The 16,924-nt window shown below is 37.3% G+C and overlaps 1 protein-coding gene across 21 annotated transcripts in view; it reads right to left on the minus strand.

Moving 5' to 3' along the window:
- The window catches only part of CEP128 (centrosomal protein 128), a 478,907-nt gene that overhangs the window by 304,381 nt on the left and 157,602 nt on the right, over positions 1-16,924 (minus strand). For all 21 annotated transcript variants that reach the window (XM_089322694.1, XM_070065335.2, XM_070065333.2 and 18 more), the window contains one exon: positions 755-1,105. In XM_089322694.1, coding sequence (XP_089178820.1) covers positions 755-1,105 — 351 coding nt within the window. The remainder of the gene's footprint in view (positions 1-754; positions 1,106-16,924) is intronic.

A 16,924-nucleotide genomic window follows, 5' to 3' on the forward strand; every position in this document is an offset into this window, starting at 1 on the left:
ATGAAACATGGATGAAAATCAATCATGACTTTCCTGCATATTATCTTGTAAAACATCTGGGTTTAATTCAACCCAGAGATACAGCTCAACCAACATAGGAGTCTAAAATCTATCCAAAGTAACTGATTATACAAGAGAAAAGATAATGTGACAAGCATACAAAGATCAGTAAAGTGCTTTCTGTTGCTATCAAAAGGGCATAAAAGCAGAGTCTCAAAGAGGCTTATGATCTGGTAGCACTGCTGAGTTAGACAGTTCATGTCACTCATTTAACTAAGCCTATTACATTTGTGGCTGGAAAATAAACCAGTAGTAACTATTGTATTTTTTAAGTGCTTCTTTCTAACTAATAACTACTCTGAAATTTATAAACAAAAAAAAATTTTAAATAAGATTTAAAAAAATAATACGTTCTGGGGAAAATTCGTGTGATATTAAGGGAGACAGTGATTTTCTTCTATTGAATATTAGGATACAAATGAATAATTCAATTTATGGAGACTTAAAGTTGAAGGAGAGGGTGTGAGCCATCTAAAGGGACAACTCAGAAAAGCCATAGAATAACAAACCATTAAAAAGGCTTTTAAAAAATAAATCACTTTTTGCCTTGAAATAGTCAAGACATAAAGACACTTCTATCAAAGACATACTGATAGACTATGCACAACCTAGTGTTCAACTGGTTGTTGAAAGACTGGATGAATGAAATGTTGGATACAGCAAAAGCTGCTCCTCAGGAATGTGGCATCTATACCTGATTGTTCTTTTCTGTCAGTTCATCAAGAGTTTCAGACTGTTTCTCCAATGCTCGCTCTAATTTCTTATGCTTAAGCTTCCACTGCCTAATGGATTCTTGAGCTTTCAGTTTCAGGTCTTCTCGCCTCTTCTCCGCCTCCTCTCTCAGGGCCTCCGACTGTTGCAACTCACTGAGGTACCGCTCGGCCTGCTTGGTGGCATCCTCTGCGTGGTGCGTCAGTTCTGAGATCTGGAGGTCAGCACGCTTGCGTTCGGCCTCGCATGTCTCAAAGTGATTCTGGATCTCCTTTAGTTGATCCAACATGTGCAGCTGTTGTTTTTCTCTGCTCTCCAATTCATGTGTTAAATTCTAGGAATAAAGCATATGAAACATTAGGAAAAAATTTCTTGTCAAAACTAAATGTGTAACATTTCATCAAACAACAATCTCAAATGTCACAGAAATGGAAATCAACCGTACCAAATTTCATTAGCAATCAATTTAGAAAACATGAATCCTTTTCTGTGTATTTTATAATCACATTAGTTGGGAATAATTTTTTACAGATGTATTACCTCTTTTTAGACTACTTTATTATACAAAAAGGGAAAGCATATGTATGTTCAACTGGCTGTCACTAAAATGGAAGGTAATGTTGAGAAAAACAAAGTACATTATTTTAATAAGAACAGAGTGTTTTGTCCAACTGAAGAAATGTCAGTGCTCTAAAATTGTTGTATCACCAGATAAACATTAGCTGCAATAATATGTAACATCCTACCTTCTGGCAGCAGATAATATTTTATCACAATAAAGTGAAAATCAGTAGCAATAGAATGAGCATCAAAACCAAAACATCAGTACAGTAACATTCTATTTGAAAGTTTATTTAAAAGGCCCTAGTAAAGTGTTTATAGATAGGTTTTTTCCAGCTAAACCAACAAATGTTATAAGATGAAGCACTTTTCTCAAGCTGACATGAATCAATATAGTACAGTTTTTTTAAAAAAACTTAAAATTTATTTCGAATATCTCTCTAATCCAGAAAACAGTCTTGAAGTCTAGCTCCTCTAAATAAAGGATGGGGTCACTAATATATTTGGAAATTATACAGAATCATCATGATTAATACATATTTTAATTGAGAACAAGTAAATATCTATTTAAGTCCAAATATGAGAGGATAACTATTATCATCAACACTGAGCCACACTTACAAAGCTCTGTACAGAAGTCACAAATTCAGAAATTATGTTTACAATATGTCACATGAGCTGTCCCTCCTGAGCCTTAGTTTCTAAACAGGTATAATAAAAGTGACCTTAAAACTCCATGCATCAGGGCTAAATGTTTGGCATAGCTTGGCGATACCACCTGTGATAGCCACATCCTGTATCAGAGTGCCTGAGTTTGAATCCCTTCTCTGCTCCTCATTCTAACTTTGCACTAAAGAGTACCCTAACAGCAGATGATGGCATGAGTTCTTGGGTCTCTGGCACCCATATGACAGTTCCTGGCTTCCACTTGTCCCAGCCACACTCCTGTAGGCACTTGGGAAGTAAATCAGCAGATAGGCAATCTGTCTCTCTCTCTCCCCAACACCCCTTGCTTTGCCTTTCAAATAAATTAAAATACATTTTTAAAAATATTTAGAAGGTTATATTCCAAATGAGAAGAGCCCAAGAAACTAAGATGGGACCAGTTAAGACCCTAGTTGGGATGTTCATATCCTATATCAAAGTGCCTGAGTTTGAATTCCAATTCTCCTCCAGATTCCACGTTCCTACTAATGTTTATCCTGGGAGGCAACAGGTGATGACCCAAGTACTTGAGAGTCCCTGTCTTCTACATGGGAAACCCAGACTGGGCTCTGGGCTCCTGATTCTACTTGGCCCCAGCTCTAGCCGTTGCAGGCATTTGGGTAGCAGCAGATGGAATATCTCTGTTACTCTGCCTTTCTGTCTCTGTGCCTTTCAAATAAAAAAGAAGAAGCTTAGATCACTCTGTGAATTAGATAAATAATACGTATCACCTACTTTGTACTAAGCCACTGACATATGAAGGCTAAAAACATTTACTAAGGGGCCGGTGCTATAGCACAGTGGGTTAACGCCCTGGCCTGAAGTGCCGGCATCCCATACGGGCACTGGTTTGAGACCCGGATGCTCCACTTCCAATCTAGCTCTCTGCTGTGGCCTCAGAAAGCAGTAGAAGATGGCCCAAGTCTGTGGACCCCTGCCACCACGTGGGAGACCTGGCTCCCGGCTTCGGATCAGTGCAGTTCCGGGCATTGCAGCCTATTAGGGAGTAAACCATCGGACAGAAGACCCCCCTCTCTCTGCCTCTCCTCTCTCAGTGTAACTCTGACTTTCTAAATAAATAAATCTTTAAAAATATTTACCAAGTTCCCTGGCCCTGACAACAGAATTCTCAGGTCTAGATTCCAAAAGTCATTATCTGTGGCTCAAATAAAGATAAATATAATGTCCCCCATGAGTAAAGTCTTGTTTGACATTAAGGCAAATGTAAAAAATTAAAATGATGTTCAAAAAACAAGTTCTGTTTTCTAAGTAGCAGGTTTGCATTTGCTCAATTTGCTAAAATCAACACAGCCTGGAAGAGATTAGTCACTCCCTCAATCACCCAAACAAAATAGTAAGTTGAGAACTATGCACTTGTTTGTGTGGAAAATTCTGAAGCAAGATCAGAAAACCCTAGTGATTATGGTTTTTTGCCTTTATTCTGAAAGTTTTACCAATATGCTTGAAATCAACCGTATCAACGAGCACTAATCAAGTGATTTTGTATCAAAAAAGTAAGAGAATCAGAAATCAACGTTTTGTTTTTACAATAAATACCTTGAGGAAGAATGGTTATACCTTCTTTGTGTTGGTACATGGTTTATACAAAGATCAACGGGATGGCTTCAATAACAAAGACAGTAACAATCTAATTGAAATAAGGGTGGCAAGTAGTCATACCAGCAGCCAAATTTCAATGATGGTTAGGACCGACTGCTAATACAATACAGAGGTACCTCAAAGATGCTTGGACCGTACACTGTGCTTAGAATAAGTCTCTTAGAGAGGTAATGTATGAGCTAAGATCTAAACAAAAAGAAGCTAGCTAGCAATAATAATAAAATAACCATGACTATTATGGAAATTTATGGAACACCTGGACTGTGCCAGAGACTGAACAAATGCTTAATAAAAATTACTTCATTCAATCCCAGCACAGAAATAAAGCATTAATACTATTACTAGTATTACTCTTCCTCACTTAAGTGATAAGTAATCAACACTGGTGCAGTTAATCAATCGCACAGATAATAAATGAAGGTATGGGGATTTGGACCCAGAGTCAATGTTTTCAATCCCTTGCTAAGTTTCCAGATTCTCAGAAGACCCTGATTCCACGTCTCTTCAGTCACCAACTTCCATGATCCTATCTTGGTATTTTTTATCACACTGCGATGTGTGAAGCAAGAAGTTCCTCTCCTTTGTTCCCCCACTTCCAGTTTTAACCATCCATCTAACCAGTTTTTACACTTCCTTCCTTCTGCTACACTTACCCCTCATTGCCAACACAAAAACTGCTTCCTCAACATTCCTTTCCTCTGGCTTTAACGTTTTGGCTCTCTAACCTAAACTCCATGTTCTTTCACTTTAGGCACTTGCGTTTATGTAGCAAATCAAAATCTCACCACTATTTCTACTTCTACCTCATCTTTCTCCACCTCCACCTCTCTCTCACTTTCTCTTTCTCTCTTTCATTCCATCCATTAAAAAGTAAAACCACAAACTCTGGTTAAACTAAGGAATTCCTAACTCCTACATCATATCCCTAGATCTCTTCCAGAGAAAGTCACACAGAAGTGATGGCTGATGACTTCACATTGACAGGCATCTGAGAGGTTCTTCCATATAGCTTTGTGCAACTCCTACAATGGTCACTGATTACAAAATGCTGTCTCTGTTGTCTCTCACTTTTAATAGAGATCTTCCTGCAGAAGCAAAATGGAGACAGTGCAGGACTTCCCAAAATGTCCTACTTGTCCCAACCGGAAACTTACCAGGATGACTCTCTCCTTTTATTGACCCTCTGAGGAAAATGGATCCTTCCTCCTTTGACAAATTAGCCTAACTTTATTATTTCATTCTATATCCACCAAGAGCTTACTACCTAAATCAATAAAACTCTCTCTTCCATGTCTTGAACTTCTCTTTCCCAACTGGATCATTCTGCTCTACTTTCCCAAGTAAAAAATAAATAAATAAATAACAGTAATGAATAGAAAACAAAACTGTATCAAAACAAAACTTAACTCAGTTCTACATTATCTTCTAAGCAATACCCTGTACTCTTTCTTCTTTTAACCACAACTCCTAGAAAGAGCAGTCTACACTTCATGTCCTATAGCCTTACTTCTAATCCACTGTTTACTGTAACACTTCATGTCCTATAGCCTTACTTCGAATCCACTGTTTACTGTAACACTTCATGTCCTATAGCCTTACTTCTAATCCACTGTTTACTGTAACACCTCATGTCCTATAGCCTTACTTCGAATCCACTGTTTACTGTAACACCTCATGTCCTATAGCCTTACTTCGAATCCACTGTTTACTGTAACTGTCTCTATTCCTATTATATTAAATAGTTCTCACCAAGATACCCAAAAATCATCTATATCTAAATAAAATAGACATTTTGAAATTTTTTCTTCACCTAGTTTCATGTAAAATGTAAAAAATTTTATTCTTTCTTGTTCATTCTTACATCTCTTCTCTCTTGACTTTCGTTTTTTCAAACATTTTTTTTATTTTTATTTGACAGGTAGAGTTATAGACAGTGAGATAGAGACAGAGAGAAAGGTCTTCCTTCCACTGGTTCACTCCCCTATTGGCCGCTACAGCCAGCGCTGCGCCGATCCGAAGCCAAGAGCTGGGTGCTTCCTCCCAGTCTCCCACGCAGGTGCAGGGACCCAAGCACTTGGGCCATCCTCCGTTGCCCTCCCGGGCCACAGCAGAGAGCTGGACTGGAAGAGGAACAACCAGGACTAGTATCTGGTGCCCCAACCGGGATTAGAACCCAGGGTGCCGGCGCCGCAGGTGGAGGATTAACCAAGTGAACCACAGCGCCAGCCTCTCTTCTCTCTTGACTTTCATAACACTACTTTTCACTTGTTCTCCATGATACTTCCTGTTCTTTCATAATATCCTTTCCTGGCTCTCTTATCTTATTTAACCTTTAAATATATTTAACTCTAAAAAGTTCTAGTATTACGTATTACCCCATCTACATAATATCCTTGGTAGGCAGGTAACTAAGTGGGTAAGCAGACAGAGATGTAAGTGACTCCTAATTAAGAAACTGAATTGCTACCAGAGTTTTAAATGTCTAATTACATAATGACTTTGTACACTTAAATATCCCATAGGTATCATAATATCACATATCAAAAAAAAAAAAAAAGTGAACTAACAGATGCTCAACTCCTAACTACAAGATGGTGCTACTAAAATGTCAGTAATGTCTCTAATGAAGGAAGACAGAAGTGAGAGAGGGAATTATGTATTTACATAGTGAGAAGGTCTAAAATTATTACTGAAGGGAAGGAGAAAATGTGAAGACAAGGTGGATTTTCTAAAGATGATCAACAGATATAAGGTTCAAGTTAGATAATTTCAAATTTATCATGGACCCAAGAATGTATAAAACTATTTAGATTTCCCTAACAACTGCTTTGAACTCAGAAGCAAAACAAGCTTAGCATTAATTATCCTTCAGTAATTACAGAAAAATTAGTAAAGGATTAATATATACAAGCCCAAAACTAAAGCATGTATACTCTTTTGTTTCCACATTTAAAAACTGCAGACTTTCACAATAACATGCAACACACAATAAATTTCTTAAAATAATATTTGAACACATCATGTCATTAATTAGGTATGAGAGTATAAATCAACAGACAAGGGTGTGGATCTTATTGAAAATAATTGTGGTTTCACTACTGATGGAAAAGCAGGTTTGAATTTGAACTGGATGAATACTATCTCTAATTGCTCTAAGAATGGAAAATACAGGTAGCCATTATTTTGCTACTATCCAGACTGTATTTTGCCTTAGGTGAAATCTGTCAAGACTTCCTTCCTATATTTTTCTGCTATGGATCTTATTCAACCATTGTTTTGTCACATCCTTTAATCCATCTTCCTCAAATACCTAATCAAAAACATCTAACTATAATAAACATTTGGATTATAATGCTGAACCTTCATAATAATGAGCCATACACAAACACAAGTGTACATACACACACACATATATAAACAGAATACGCACGTGTACAATCACCACTTATCCACGGATAATTGCCTTCAGGGTATTTACAGTAAATATTAAGGAACCAACAGTAAATAGTATCTTCCTTATGTACTATATAAGAAATGGTAAATTAAAAATCATTTTCCTTATGTATTCCATTATAATGTTTTTCAGTTCTCTTATTACTGTCATACATTTCTTCAAGAAATTTTACATTTAGATTATTATTTTACATTTAGATTATGTAAAATTATTTCAGATGCTAAAAAGTAGGATGGTCAAAATTCCTATCAATTAAGTCCATTATATTTCTCAGCACTGATAAGATGGGGAAAAACATCAAAAAACATAGAAATCTCCTTTTAACCAACAGTCCCTTCCTATACGTTATCAAAAGGTTTATAAAAGCCCCAAATATAAAATTTTTCACATCTGAGTTCCATTTCATTTGTCTTTCTCTTTTCAAGTGTGGAAAAATGTCAATGGGTAGTTGTGTTCAGGGTCTCAGGTTTGGTGATAGCTTAAAGGATTCAAAGGATTTAGAATTGCATAGCTACAGTAAGATTTATTAAAGTGAAAAGACAGAAAGCAAAATCTGCAAAGGGAAAAGGTAAATAGAATTAAGTGCAATGAGGGGATCCAAGATGGTTGAATTATGAGCGGCTGCACAGACCTCAGAGCAGAAACTACTTAAAAAAACAAAAGAAGGACCATGTTTCCAAGGGATTGAGGGACAGAAGTCTTCAGTGTAGAAATGACAGAACAGAACAGAGACCTGTGGGATGGTGATAAAAGGGGACAGATGCTGCTGTGGTTGGGAGTCACCATCTTCCCAAGTCAAGGCAGGGAGAAGTTGCCACATACTCCACTATCAGCAGCTGTAACTGAGGAAGAACCCCATGTCCTACCTTTCACTGGCTTTAATTCTACCCTGGGGAGCGGACTGGGGAATGAGCAACTACTTGGCTCAGGAAACAGAAGTCACCTTGCTTCCCTTCCTTCCCTGACCCTTACAGAGCACCGACTCAGATGGTTGTGTAGAACTGTGCAGCTGATCTCTGTTCTAATACAAGAAGTGAGTAGACTCAGCGTCAGCATAATAACTACAGGGCAGACAGCAGACCCCTTGCATCCTGCAACTGTATGAGTTTGGGGATAAGCTCCAGAGCCGTGCTCATTCACTTTACATTATCCAGAGGAGTTCCCTTCCGTTTCTTAGAGCTATCCCCAGCAGCAGCCCATAAAAAAATCTGGACTCAACCTAAAGAAACTCCCTCATATCTCTTAGCTCACAGTGCTGAGATCCCCAGGCACAAATCACAGCAATACCTTGCATGCCTTGGGAAAACTGGGGACAATTTTTTTTTTGTCTTGCAGAACTGGGGCTATTGATATTTATATTACAATCTTTGGAGTAATTCACACTCATCCACAGTATCAGGAGTGCTCTATCTGCATTGGCTCTACTTCAGACAAGTAACCACCACTATCCCCACCACCTGGCTCCCGCCCTGGGCGATCTGGGCAATGATCTCACTGTCCCTGCAATGCCAGGACTGTAGCAAACAGTACTGATTTCCTCCAACCCACTGGAGTCTACCCAGGACAACTTAGGAAAAAACCTGTCTGCATTCCAACTTTCTGGATCCATATCTAAAAGTATAAAAATCTACTGTATACTTTGTAGTCACCTGGTAGGAACAGAGCAGAGTTCAGTTCACATCCCCCAGTGCTAGGACTAGGGCTGTTGGCGTTATAAACCCCAGCACCAACAGCACTCTCCCAGCAGGATCTGAAGAAGGGCCCATCCACATCGCATAGTCCTTGAGTCACATTTATTGGTGCTACAAGCATCACACAAGCTTGCCAATGGCTCAAGTAGACAGTCCATTTTGTGCCCTGAGCACAAAGAACATGGCACTGGCCATCACAATTCCTACTGTAACTAACACTAAACTCTTGGAGGACTGAAGAACACACTTAGGAAGCCCACACTCACCTCAAAGTTACACTTCTACCCCTATGAACTTCTGCAAACTAGAACAGTGTGTCACTTATACCAGAATTGACACTGACTAAAGCAAAAAAATCACTGAGATTACATTTCTGGGCTCACATAGAACCAAAGCCATAGCAACAAGCCACAAGATATCCTGCATTTCATCTAAATCATAATTCTTTTCCAATAAAACCTACTCCATAAAGAAGAATGGACTATTACACAGATGTGCATATGTCAACATAGGGACACAGGAAGCATGAAGAAGAAAGGTGGCAGGACAGCTCCAAAATAACACAACAATTCACAGTTAGATCCCAATCTGAAGGAAATCTATGAAATGCCAGAAACAGGATTCAAAATGATTGCAGCAGACTGAATGCAATATAAGAGAATACAGATAGATGGTTTAAAAAATGAAGAAATCAATAGGTGACATGAATGAAAAATTCACAAAGGAGACAGAAATCATTGAGAAGAACCAAACAGGGGCCAGCATCGTGGTTCAGCAGGTTGGGCTGCAGCATGATACACTGGCATCCTGAAGGAGAGCAAGGAGAGCTTGTTCCAGTCCCAGATGCTCCACTTCCAATCTAGCTACCTGCTAACATGCCTGCGAAAGCAGCAGAAAATAGCCCCAGTGCTTGGGCCCTTGCCACCTCGGGGGAGACCTGATGGAGTACAGGTTCCTGGCTTTGGCCTGGCCGAGACCTGATTGTTGCAGCCACTTGGGAAGTAAACCAGAAGGTTGGAAGATACTTCTTTCTCTCTCTCTTTCTCTCTCTTCTCTCTGTTTAACTCTGTGTTTCAAATAGGTAAATCTCAAAAAAAAAAAAAAAAAAAACCCACAGATTTTAAAGATGAAAACAGCAAGCAATTAAATAAAAAATATGACAGCTTCAACAGCATGATAGACAAATACTGGAGGAAAGAATTTCTAATTTGGAAGTCAAGATACTCAAAATAAGTTAATCAGACAATAATAAAGAGAAAAGAATTAAAAACAATGAATAAAGTTTGTATGAAACATGGGATACCATTAAATGACCAAAGATTCATAATACAGTAATTCCTGAAGGAGAAAGGAAGGAAAAATGCATTGAGAACCTGCTAAATGAAATTATATCTGAAAATTTCCCAGATCCCAAAGGAGACATGGACATCTAGATACCGAAAGTACAAAGGACCCCAAGAAGACTCAACTAATAAAGAGCTTCTCCAAGGCATATTGTAGTAAAATTTTCAAATGGACAATGGGAGAATTCTAAAGATAGCAAGAGAAAAAGGTGAAGTTATGTAAAAAGGAAAATTTAATAGACTAACAGCAGACTTTGCAGCAGAAATACTATAGGCCAGAACAGAGTGGGAAGATATATTCAACATCTTAAATGAAAAAAAAATTTCCAACCAAGAATATTAAATTCAGTGAAGCTATCCTTTGGAAGTGAAAGAAAAATAAGGTATTTCCCACATAAGTAAAAACTGAAAGAATTCACTTCCACCAAACCAGCCTTACAAGAAATTCTGAACAGAGTCCTACATTAGAAGTAAACACCATGGGGCCAGCACAGTGGCGTAGCAGGTAAAGCCACCATATGGGCACCCGGTTGCTCCACTTCCAATCCAGTTCTCTGCTGTGGCCTGGGAAAGCAGTAGAAAATGGTCCATGTCCTTGGGCCCCGACATGGGAGACCTGGAAGAACCTCCTGGCTCCTGGCTTTGGATTGGCGCAGCTCCAACCACTGCAGCCATCTGGGGAGTGAACCAGCAGATGGAAGACCCCCCCCCCCCTCTCTGCCTCTCCTTCTTTCTGTGTGTAACTCTGACTTTGAAAAAAATAAATCTTTAAAAATAAAAAGCATTGGCTGGCACTGCAGCTCAATAGGCTAATCCTCCACCTTGCGGCGCCAGCACACCGGGTTCTAGTCCCGGTCGGGGCGCCGGATTCTGTCCCGGTTGCCCCTCTTCCAGGCCAGCTCTCTTCTGTGGCCAGGGAGTGCAGTGGAGGATGGCCCAAGTGCTTGGGCCCTGCACCCCATGGGAGATCAGGAGAAGCACCTGGCTCCTGCCTTCGGATCAGCGCGGTGCACCGGCCACAGCACGCCAGCCGTGGCGGCCATTGGAGGGTGAACCAATGGCCAAAGGAAGACCTTTCTCTCTGTGTCTCTCTCTCACTATCCACTCTGCCTGTCAAAAATAAATAAATAAATAAAAAATAAAAAGTATCATAAAACACATGACAATATCAAACTCACTAACAAAGGAGATATAATCAGTAACTATTGCTGCCTGCAGTGTCAGCATCCCTTATGGGCGCCAGTTCTAGTCCAGATGCTCCTCTTCCGATCCAGATCTCTGCTATGGCCTGGGAAAGCAGTACAAGATGGCCCAAGTCCTTGGGCCCCTGCACCCACGTGGGAGACCCAGAAGAAGCTCCTGGCTCCTGATTTGGATCGGTGCAGCTCCAGCTTTTGCAGTCAATTGGGGAGTGGACCAGTGGATGGAAGACCACCCCCTCTCTGTGTGTAACTCTGACTTTCAAATAAATACATAAATCTTTAATATATATATATTTATTATTTCAAAAACTAAAAAAAAAGTGAAAGACAAGGAAAAGGAAAGATGGTATGAGGGAAAGATGAGGAAAGAGAGAAGGAGGGAAGGGATGGAGAGAGGAAGGGACTATCCCTATGTTCTTAGAAATGAATATACAAAGCACATTGAATCTACTAAAAATAATTAAAAGTTAAAGATTAAAAAAACAAAGTGGCCAAAGAACAGGAAAAAGAAAATAGAAACTAATAAGGCCTAAGGAATTTAATTCAAAAAGCCATTAACTCCTAAGCAATACTTGAAAAACAATGCATTTAGAAGGTGTTAGAAAAGAACTCTCTCCCTTTAAAAGTGATGGCCTTGGAATGCTGTTGGCTCCCTTTCTAATTTCAGTAGTGGTGGTACTCACATTCCCAGAAAGCTACATAGCCCACTTATATGAATAAAACATGGGGGAAAAAAAGACAAAAAATGAAAAAAGAGATGTTCCATAAAAAATAATCATATGATGGGTAGAGTTCATTACAAAAATTCAACTTCCATCACACATTCAAGGTCCCAATTATACATATGTTGGTTAAAAAAAGATATTTATCAGTAATTGAAAGGCTAAACAGAACAATGAAGCAAACACAAATCAATCATCTCTATAAAAATCTATCCAGTTTTTTTTCTATTTCTCATGTCCATAAGGAAAAACTGGTAAGTCTATAGGCAAAACATTTTCCAGAGCAGGCATTTGACCTAGTAATTGCACACAGGTGAAGAAAACCACAGCCCTTATAAGAGTGACTATTTTCCAAGTCCTGACTCTGTTCCTGATACAGCTTATTGCTAATCTGCACCTGGGAGATAGAAGGTGATGGCTCAAATAGTTCGGTTCCTATCACCCACATGGGAGACCTGGATTGGGTTCCCAGTTCCCAGTTTCACTGTGAGCTCACATCAGTTGATGACGACTATAATAAAAAGAGACAACTCAACAGTTGCTACAGCAAGACAGCAAAAGTTGGGGAGGGGAGGGAAGGGTGGCACCAGGGAATAGAGTTAGAGAAAAATGAATACTCATACCAACCAATCCCAGAACTCTACTTCCAACACTACTAAGGCAAGGCGTGTTCCTAGTACTTCTTTCCTCTCTTTTTCCTTTAGTGTCTTTCATAATCAAACTTGCTAGTAAGGGGAAAGGGCTTGAGCAGAGAACAGAAAGAGGTAAAAAAATCAGTAATAAATAAGACTGACAAGACACCTCTCCCAAATATTCATAAACAATGCCTTACTGATTTCATTCAACAACATTTATAAAGGATCATACCAACATTAGGGGCATGCCAAATGAAAACATTATCACTTATAAAGCCTCGATCACTGAAAAATGAGTGAAAACAAAAAGCCATTTGTTCAGTTTGATCGACTTTTCCACAAAATTTCAGAATATCTAAGAAACTCCATTCTAAATTCTAGTACAATATAATTAACAACAAATTTCTATTTTATTGTTTGTAATAAATAGCCTGTCAGTTATGGATACATAAAACGTATGACACAACAATTACAGATTGATATTGACACTTATACTTGTAGGCACACACACATTTTTAGTATACAAGAATAAACACACACACTATAAAATTATGGGGAAATTTATATTACATTCATTTTATAGAACATAAAGAATTTTTTTATTTCTAGAGAGATTAAGAGTTTTTATATGCTTGTATTAATGGCCAATTAATTTAAAGTATAAATACTGTGGTTACAAATCCTTGGTGAGAATGTTTATATTAATTATAGCAAGTTTCACATAAAAACACACAAACCAAAAAAGAATGATCTGTTTCACAATACAGTTTCCAGGAGGCCAGAACAATGAAAAGCAGCAATTATCTGAATGTGCCAAAGTGATACACTGAAACATAAATGATATTTCAAACAGAGGCATACATAAAGCTGGGTTCTTTACAAGGGTAACATAGTAATGTTTTATAATTAATTAAGTATAGACAAGCCTCACACAGAATATACCTCAATTAATTATCTCTGGTGCTTACATTTCAGAGACATATCATCAGAGAAAATATATGTTAATATCTCTAATACTGACACTGTGGACAAAGATTAGGCAAAACCCTTCTGAAAACATAACATCCTGAAAGAGAAAATAAGATGAAAATATTGATTGGTGAGAACAGGAATGATTACCCAAAATGAGATGAAAATACCCAAATAGAGAGGAAAATGATTGACTTACTCGAGTATAGGGAAGAATGTTAAAATTACATTTATGTGTTTTATTTACTGAAATTATCTTCTAGCACATTAAAAAAAACTATATAGTTTCCAAATGACAATAAACTGTATGTACACACTATTTAGTTTTAACTAAACTAAAAGCTATAGGAAGCTTTAAAAAAAAAGTCCTCCAAAGAAGGTACAGGTTGAAGGTGGAATGGAAAATCATATGAACTAAGCTGCAATAAACCTAAGACACGATCCTGTGTGCAACTAAAATGTAGAGAATTCATAAATTGTAAACAGTTTGGAATAGTCACATCAAATTTTGCTTCTCCAACTACTTGAACTTACAGAAGTATTTTAAAAATGACTCATTCTTGTTAAGTGGAAAGAATCTCTCAGGTCATGAAACTAAGCTGCTTTAATATTATCATCAAATACATGGAGTTTTTAAAAATAAAATTTTATATCTCTTATAAAAAGAAAGTACAGATTGAATGTATTATTATTGATATATAAACATGTATTTATTGATGTGATATTAGGATTAAAATTAATTCCACCAACATTCACTTAGCGCCAACTATGGACAGAAGGACAGTCTTGAAAGCTATGAAAGATATAAGGTAAGGTCCTCTTCCTCAACTAAAGAAAACCTGATTACTGGCATTGCTGCATATGATCCAGTTGCACCCAGCTTCCATCATCATCTCCTGCTAATCAACTATTTTCTGAAGGCTACAAAACTCTATGTGCAGCATACTCTTGAGCTAGGTTTTTGGGATGCATTAGGACCAGATAGTTAGATGCAATAAAAAGATATTTGGAATATTGGAGTGAAGCTGGGAACAGTTTCTTGCTAATTTTGGCTCTTTGCAACTCTCCTGCAAGGGCACAGACACCTAAGTTTCTGTTATCAATCTGTAACTTTGGGCTAATCAAGAGGTTTCCTATACTAGTCAGTTTTTCATTACTACAAGGAAAATACCTGAAACAGCTAACTTGTAAAGAAAATGGTTCCTTTTTGCATATGGTTTTGGAGGTTCACAGTCTAGGATCAGGTGGCTCATTTTCCTGGTATCTAAAGAGAGTGGTAGATGATTGAACACATGCAGAAGGAGGATCAGATGGCAAGCCAGGAAGCAATAAATGTCCAATGATAATATAAAATCTGATCTTCACTGAATAAACAAAGGAGCTAAATGATTTAATAGAATTTCACATGAAATTCTTAGATTCTTAACTAAGCCATGCTCCACTCAAAACCACTGGAAAATTAGCCTAACATATTCTTGCATGTCCTAATGAACTCATTCATTTTGTCATACTTTAGATGTTTTATGAATTGATACTGAGAAGATAACTAATCACTTTTCCACAGTCAGGAGAACTAAGGCCAGTCTCTGAACAAAACAAATCAAGCAAGCAAATCTGATAGACCCGTAATATACTTATGAAGCTAAATTAGGCTGTTACACATTGAGATCATAATATTTAAACATTTTAAGCAGCAGTTGGTTGAAAGCAGAACATATACTTAAAATTTCTGTCAATTTTTCTAAACTCAAGCAAAATACATCATCAACAATTTTTAAAAACTAATTCAAACTTTTAATGAGTTAAAGAACAGATACATGAAACAGTAGAAAGCCTGTCACAGATACTTTTTCTTTATAAACATTACCTTATCATAGCACTTTTGACTACATATACTGTTATCATTTTCTTTTTGGCAAAAAGAACAGAGACACACAAAAGACATTAATCCCAAGTAATAGGTTTCTCAGTCTTTGTGATTAAAAATAATTATTTCTCCACAAATCCTATGAGAACATACTGCCTCACACAACTACTTGTACATTTTAATGAAACATGATACTAAGCTTCAGTAAAGTATAAAAAATAATGTTCAATTAATTAAATACATTCATCTTCTTGTGAAGAAATAAAATATTAACTTCTGTTTCATTAGTCATGATGTTTAATACATAGAAGACTTTAAACACATATTTCTCCAGAGGGTTTAATTTAAAACACAAGAGGGCATACAACTAACATCCAGGCCGCCACAACACCTAAGGGAAAATCTGACCCTGGCATACATATCCAAAAATACATTTGTAATTTCTTAATTTTTTTCATATTCTATTATAATGATAATTTTAACACTACAACTCTGATGTTTAACTAAAATAGGCACTTTGGAAGAAGAATATATATATATTTATATACACACATATACATATACATATATATATATGATAAAACTTCTGTTTTAAGCAGATGGCTATTTAGGACTGATTTTGATGGAGGTAGCACAGCCTAGTTATACATTTGCTATGACATGCAACAGGTCAAATGGGTATCCAAGAAAAACAGCTGCTATATATTATCAACATTAATATGGCAGCAGAGATGATTAAGATAAATTACATAACCCAACAAAAGAAAAGTTATCTTATTCCTAATTATATGACATACATATATTGAAGGAAAACTACACTCAATCTAATATGATTACCTATGTATTATAAAACAAAACATTATGCCTTATTTCAAACAGATAAAGCACATTGTCTTACATAAGATAATAATCTTATGTGTTTAGACAAATGAATTTTGGACATAAGGATGACAAAGAAGCTAAGGAAGGCTATATGAGATAAGCGATTCTTTTCTAGTTTGTTTATTTAACTTGAACAAGTTTCATATATTTCATATACACAGATTTAGTAACAAAGTGAGGTCTCCCCTCCCTCCCACTCACATTCCAACCTACCCCTGCCCCGCCCTGTACTCCCATTCTGAACTTTTACAATGATCTACTATCAGTTTACTTAGGGATCTTATAATTAGCCCTACTCTAAGTAGAGGAGTTCAGCCAGTATACGAAGAGAATGAACAAAACAAAATAAAGCAAAATTAAACAAGATTATTCCTCAGCAGAAGAGACAAGGGCTATAAACAAGCATCCACTCTCTAATGTCTATTTTGTATGAATACATTACTTTTCACATATTCTATTAGTTGCATCGGATCAGGGAAAACATATATTTGTCTTTGGGGCA

The sequence above is a fragment of the Oryctolagus cuniculus genome, chromosome 20 (assembly GCF_051225735.1).
Source record: "Oryctolagus cuniculus isolate XC-2025 breed Fujian yellow rabbit chromosome 20, ASM5122573v1, whole genome shotgun sequence".
In the NCBI taxonomy this organism is placed as follows: domain Eukaryota; kingdom Metazoa; phylum Chordata; class Mammalia; order Lagomorpha; family Leporidae; genus Oryctolagus; species Oryctolagus cuniculus.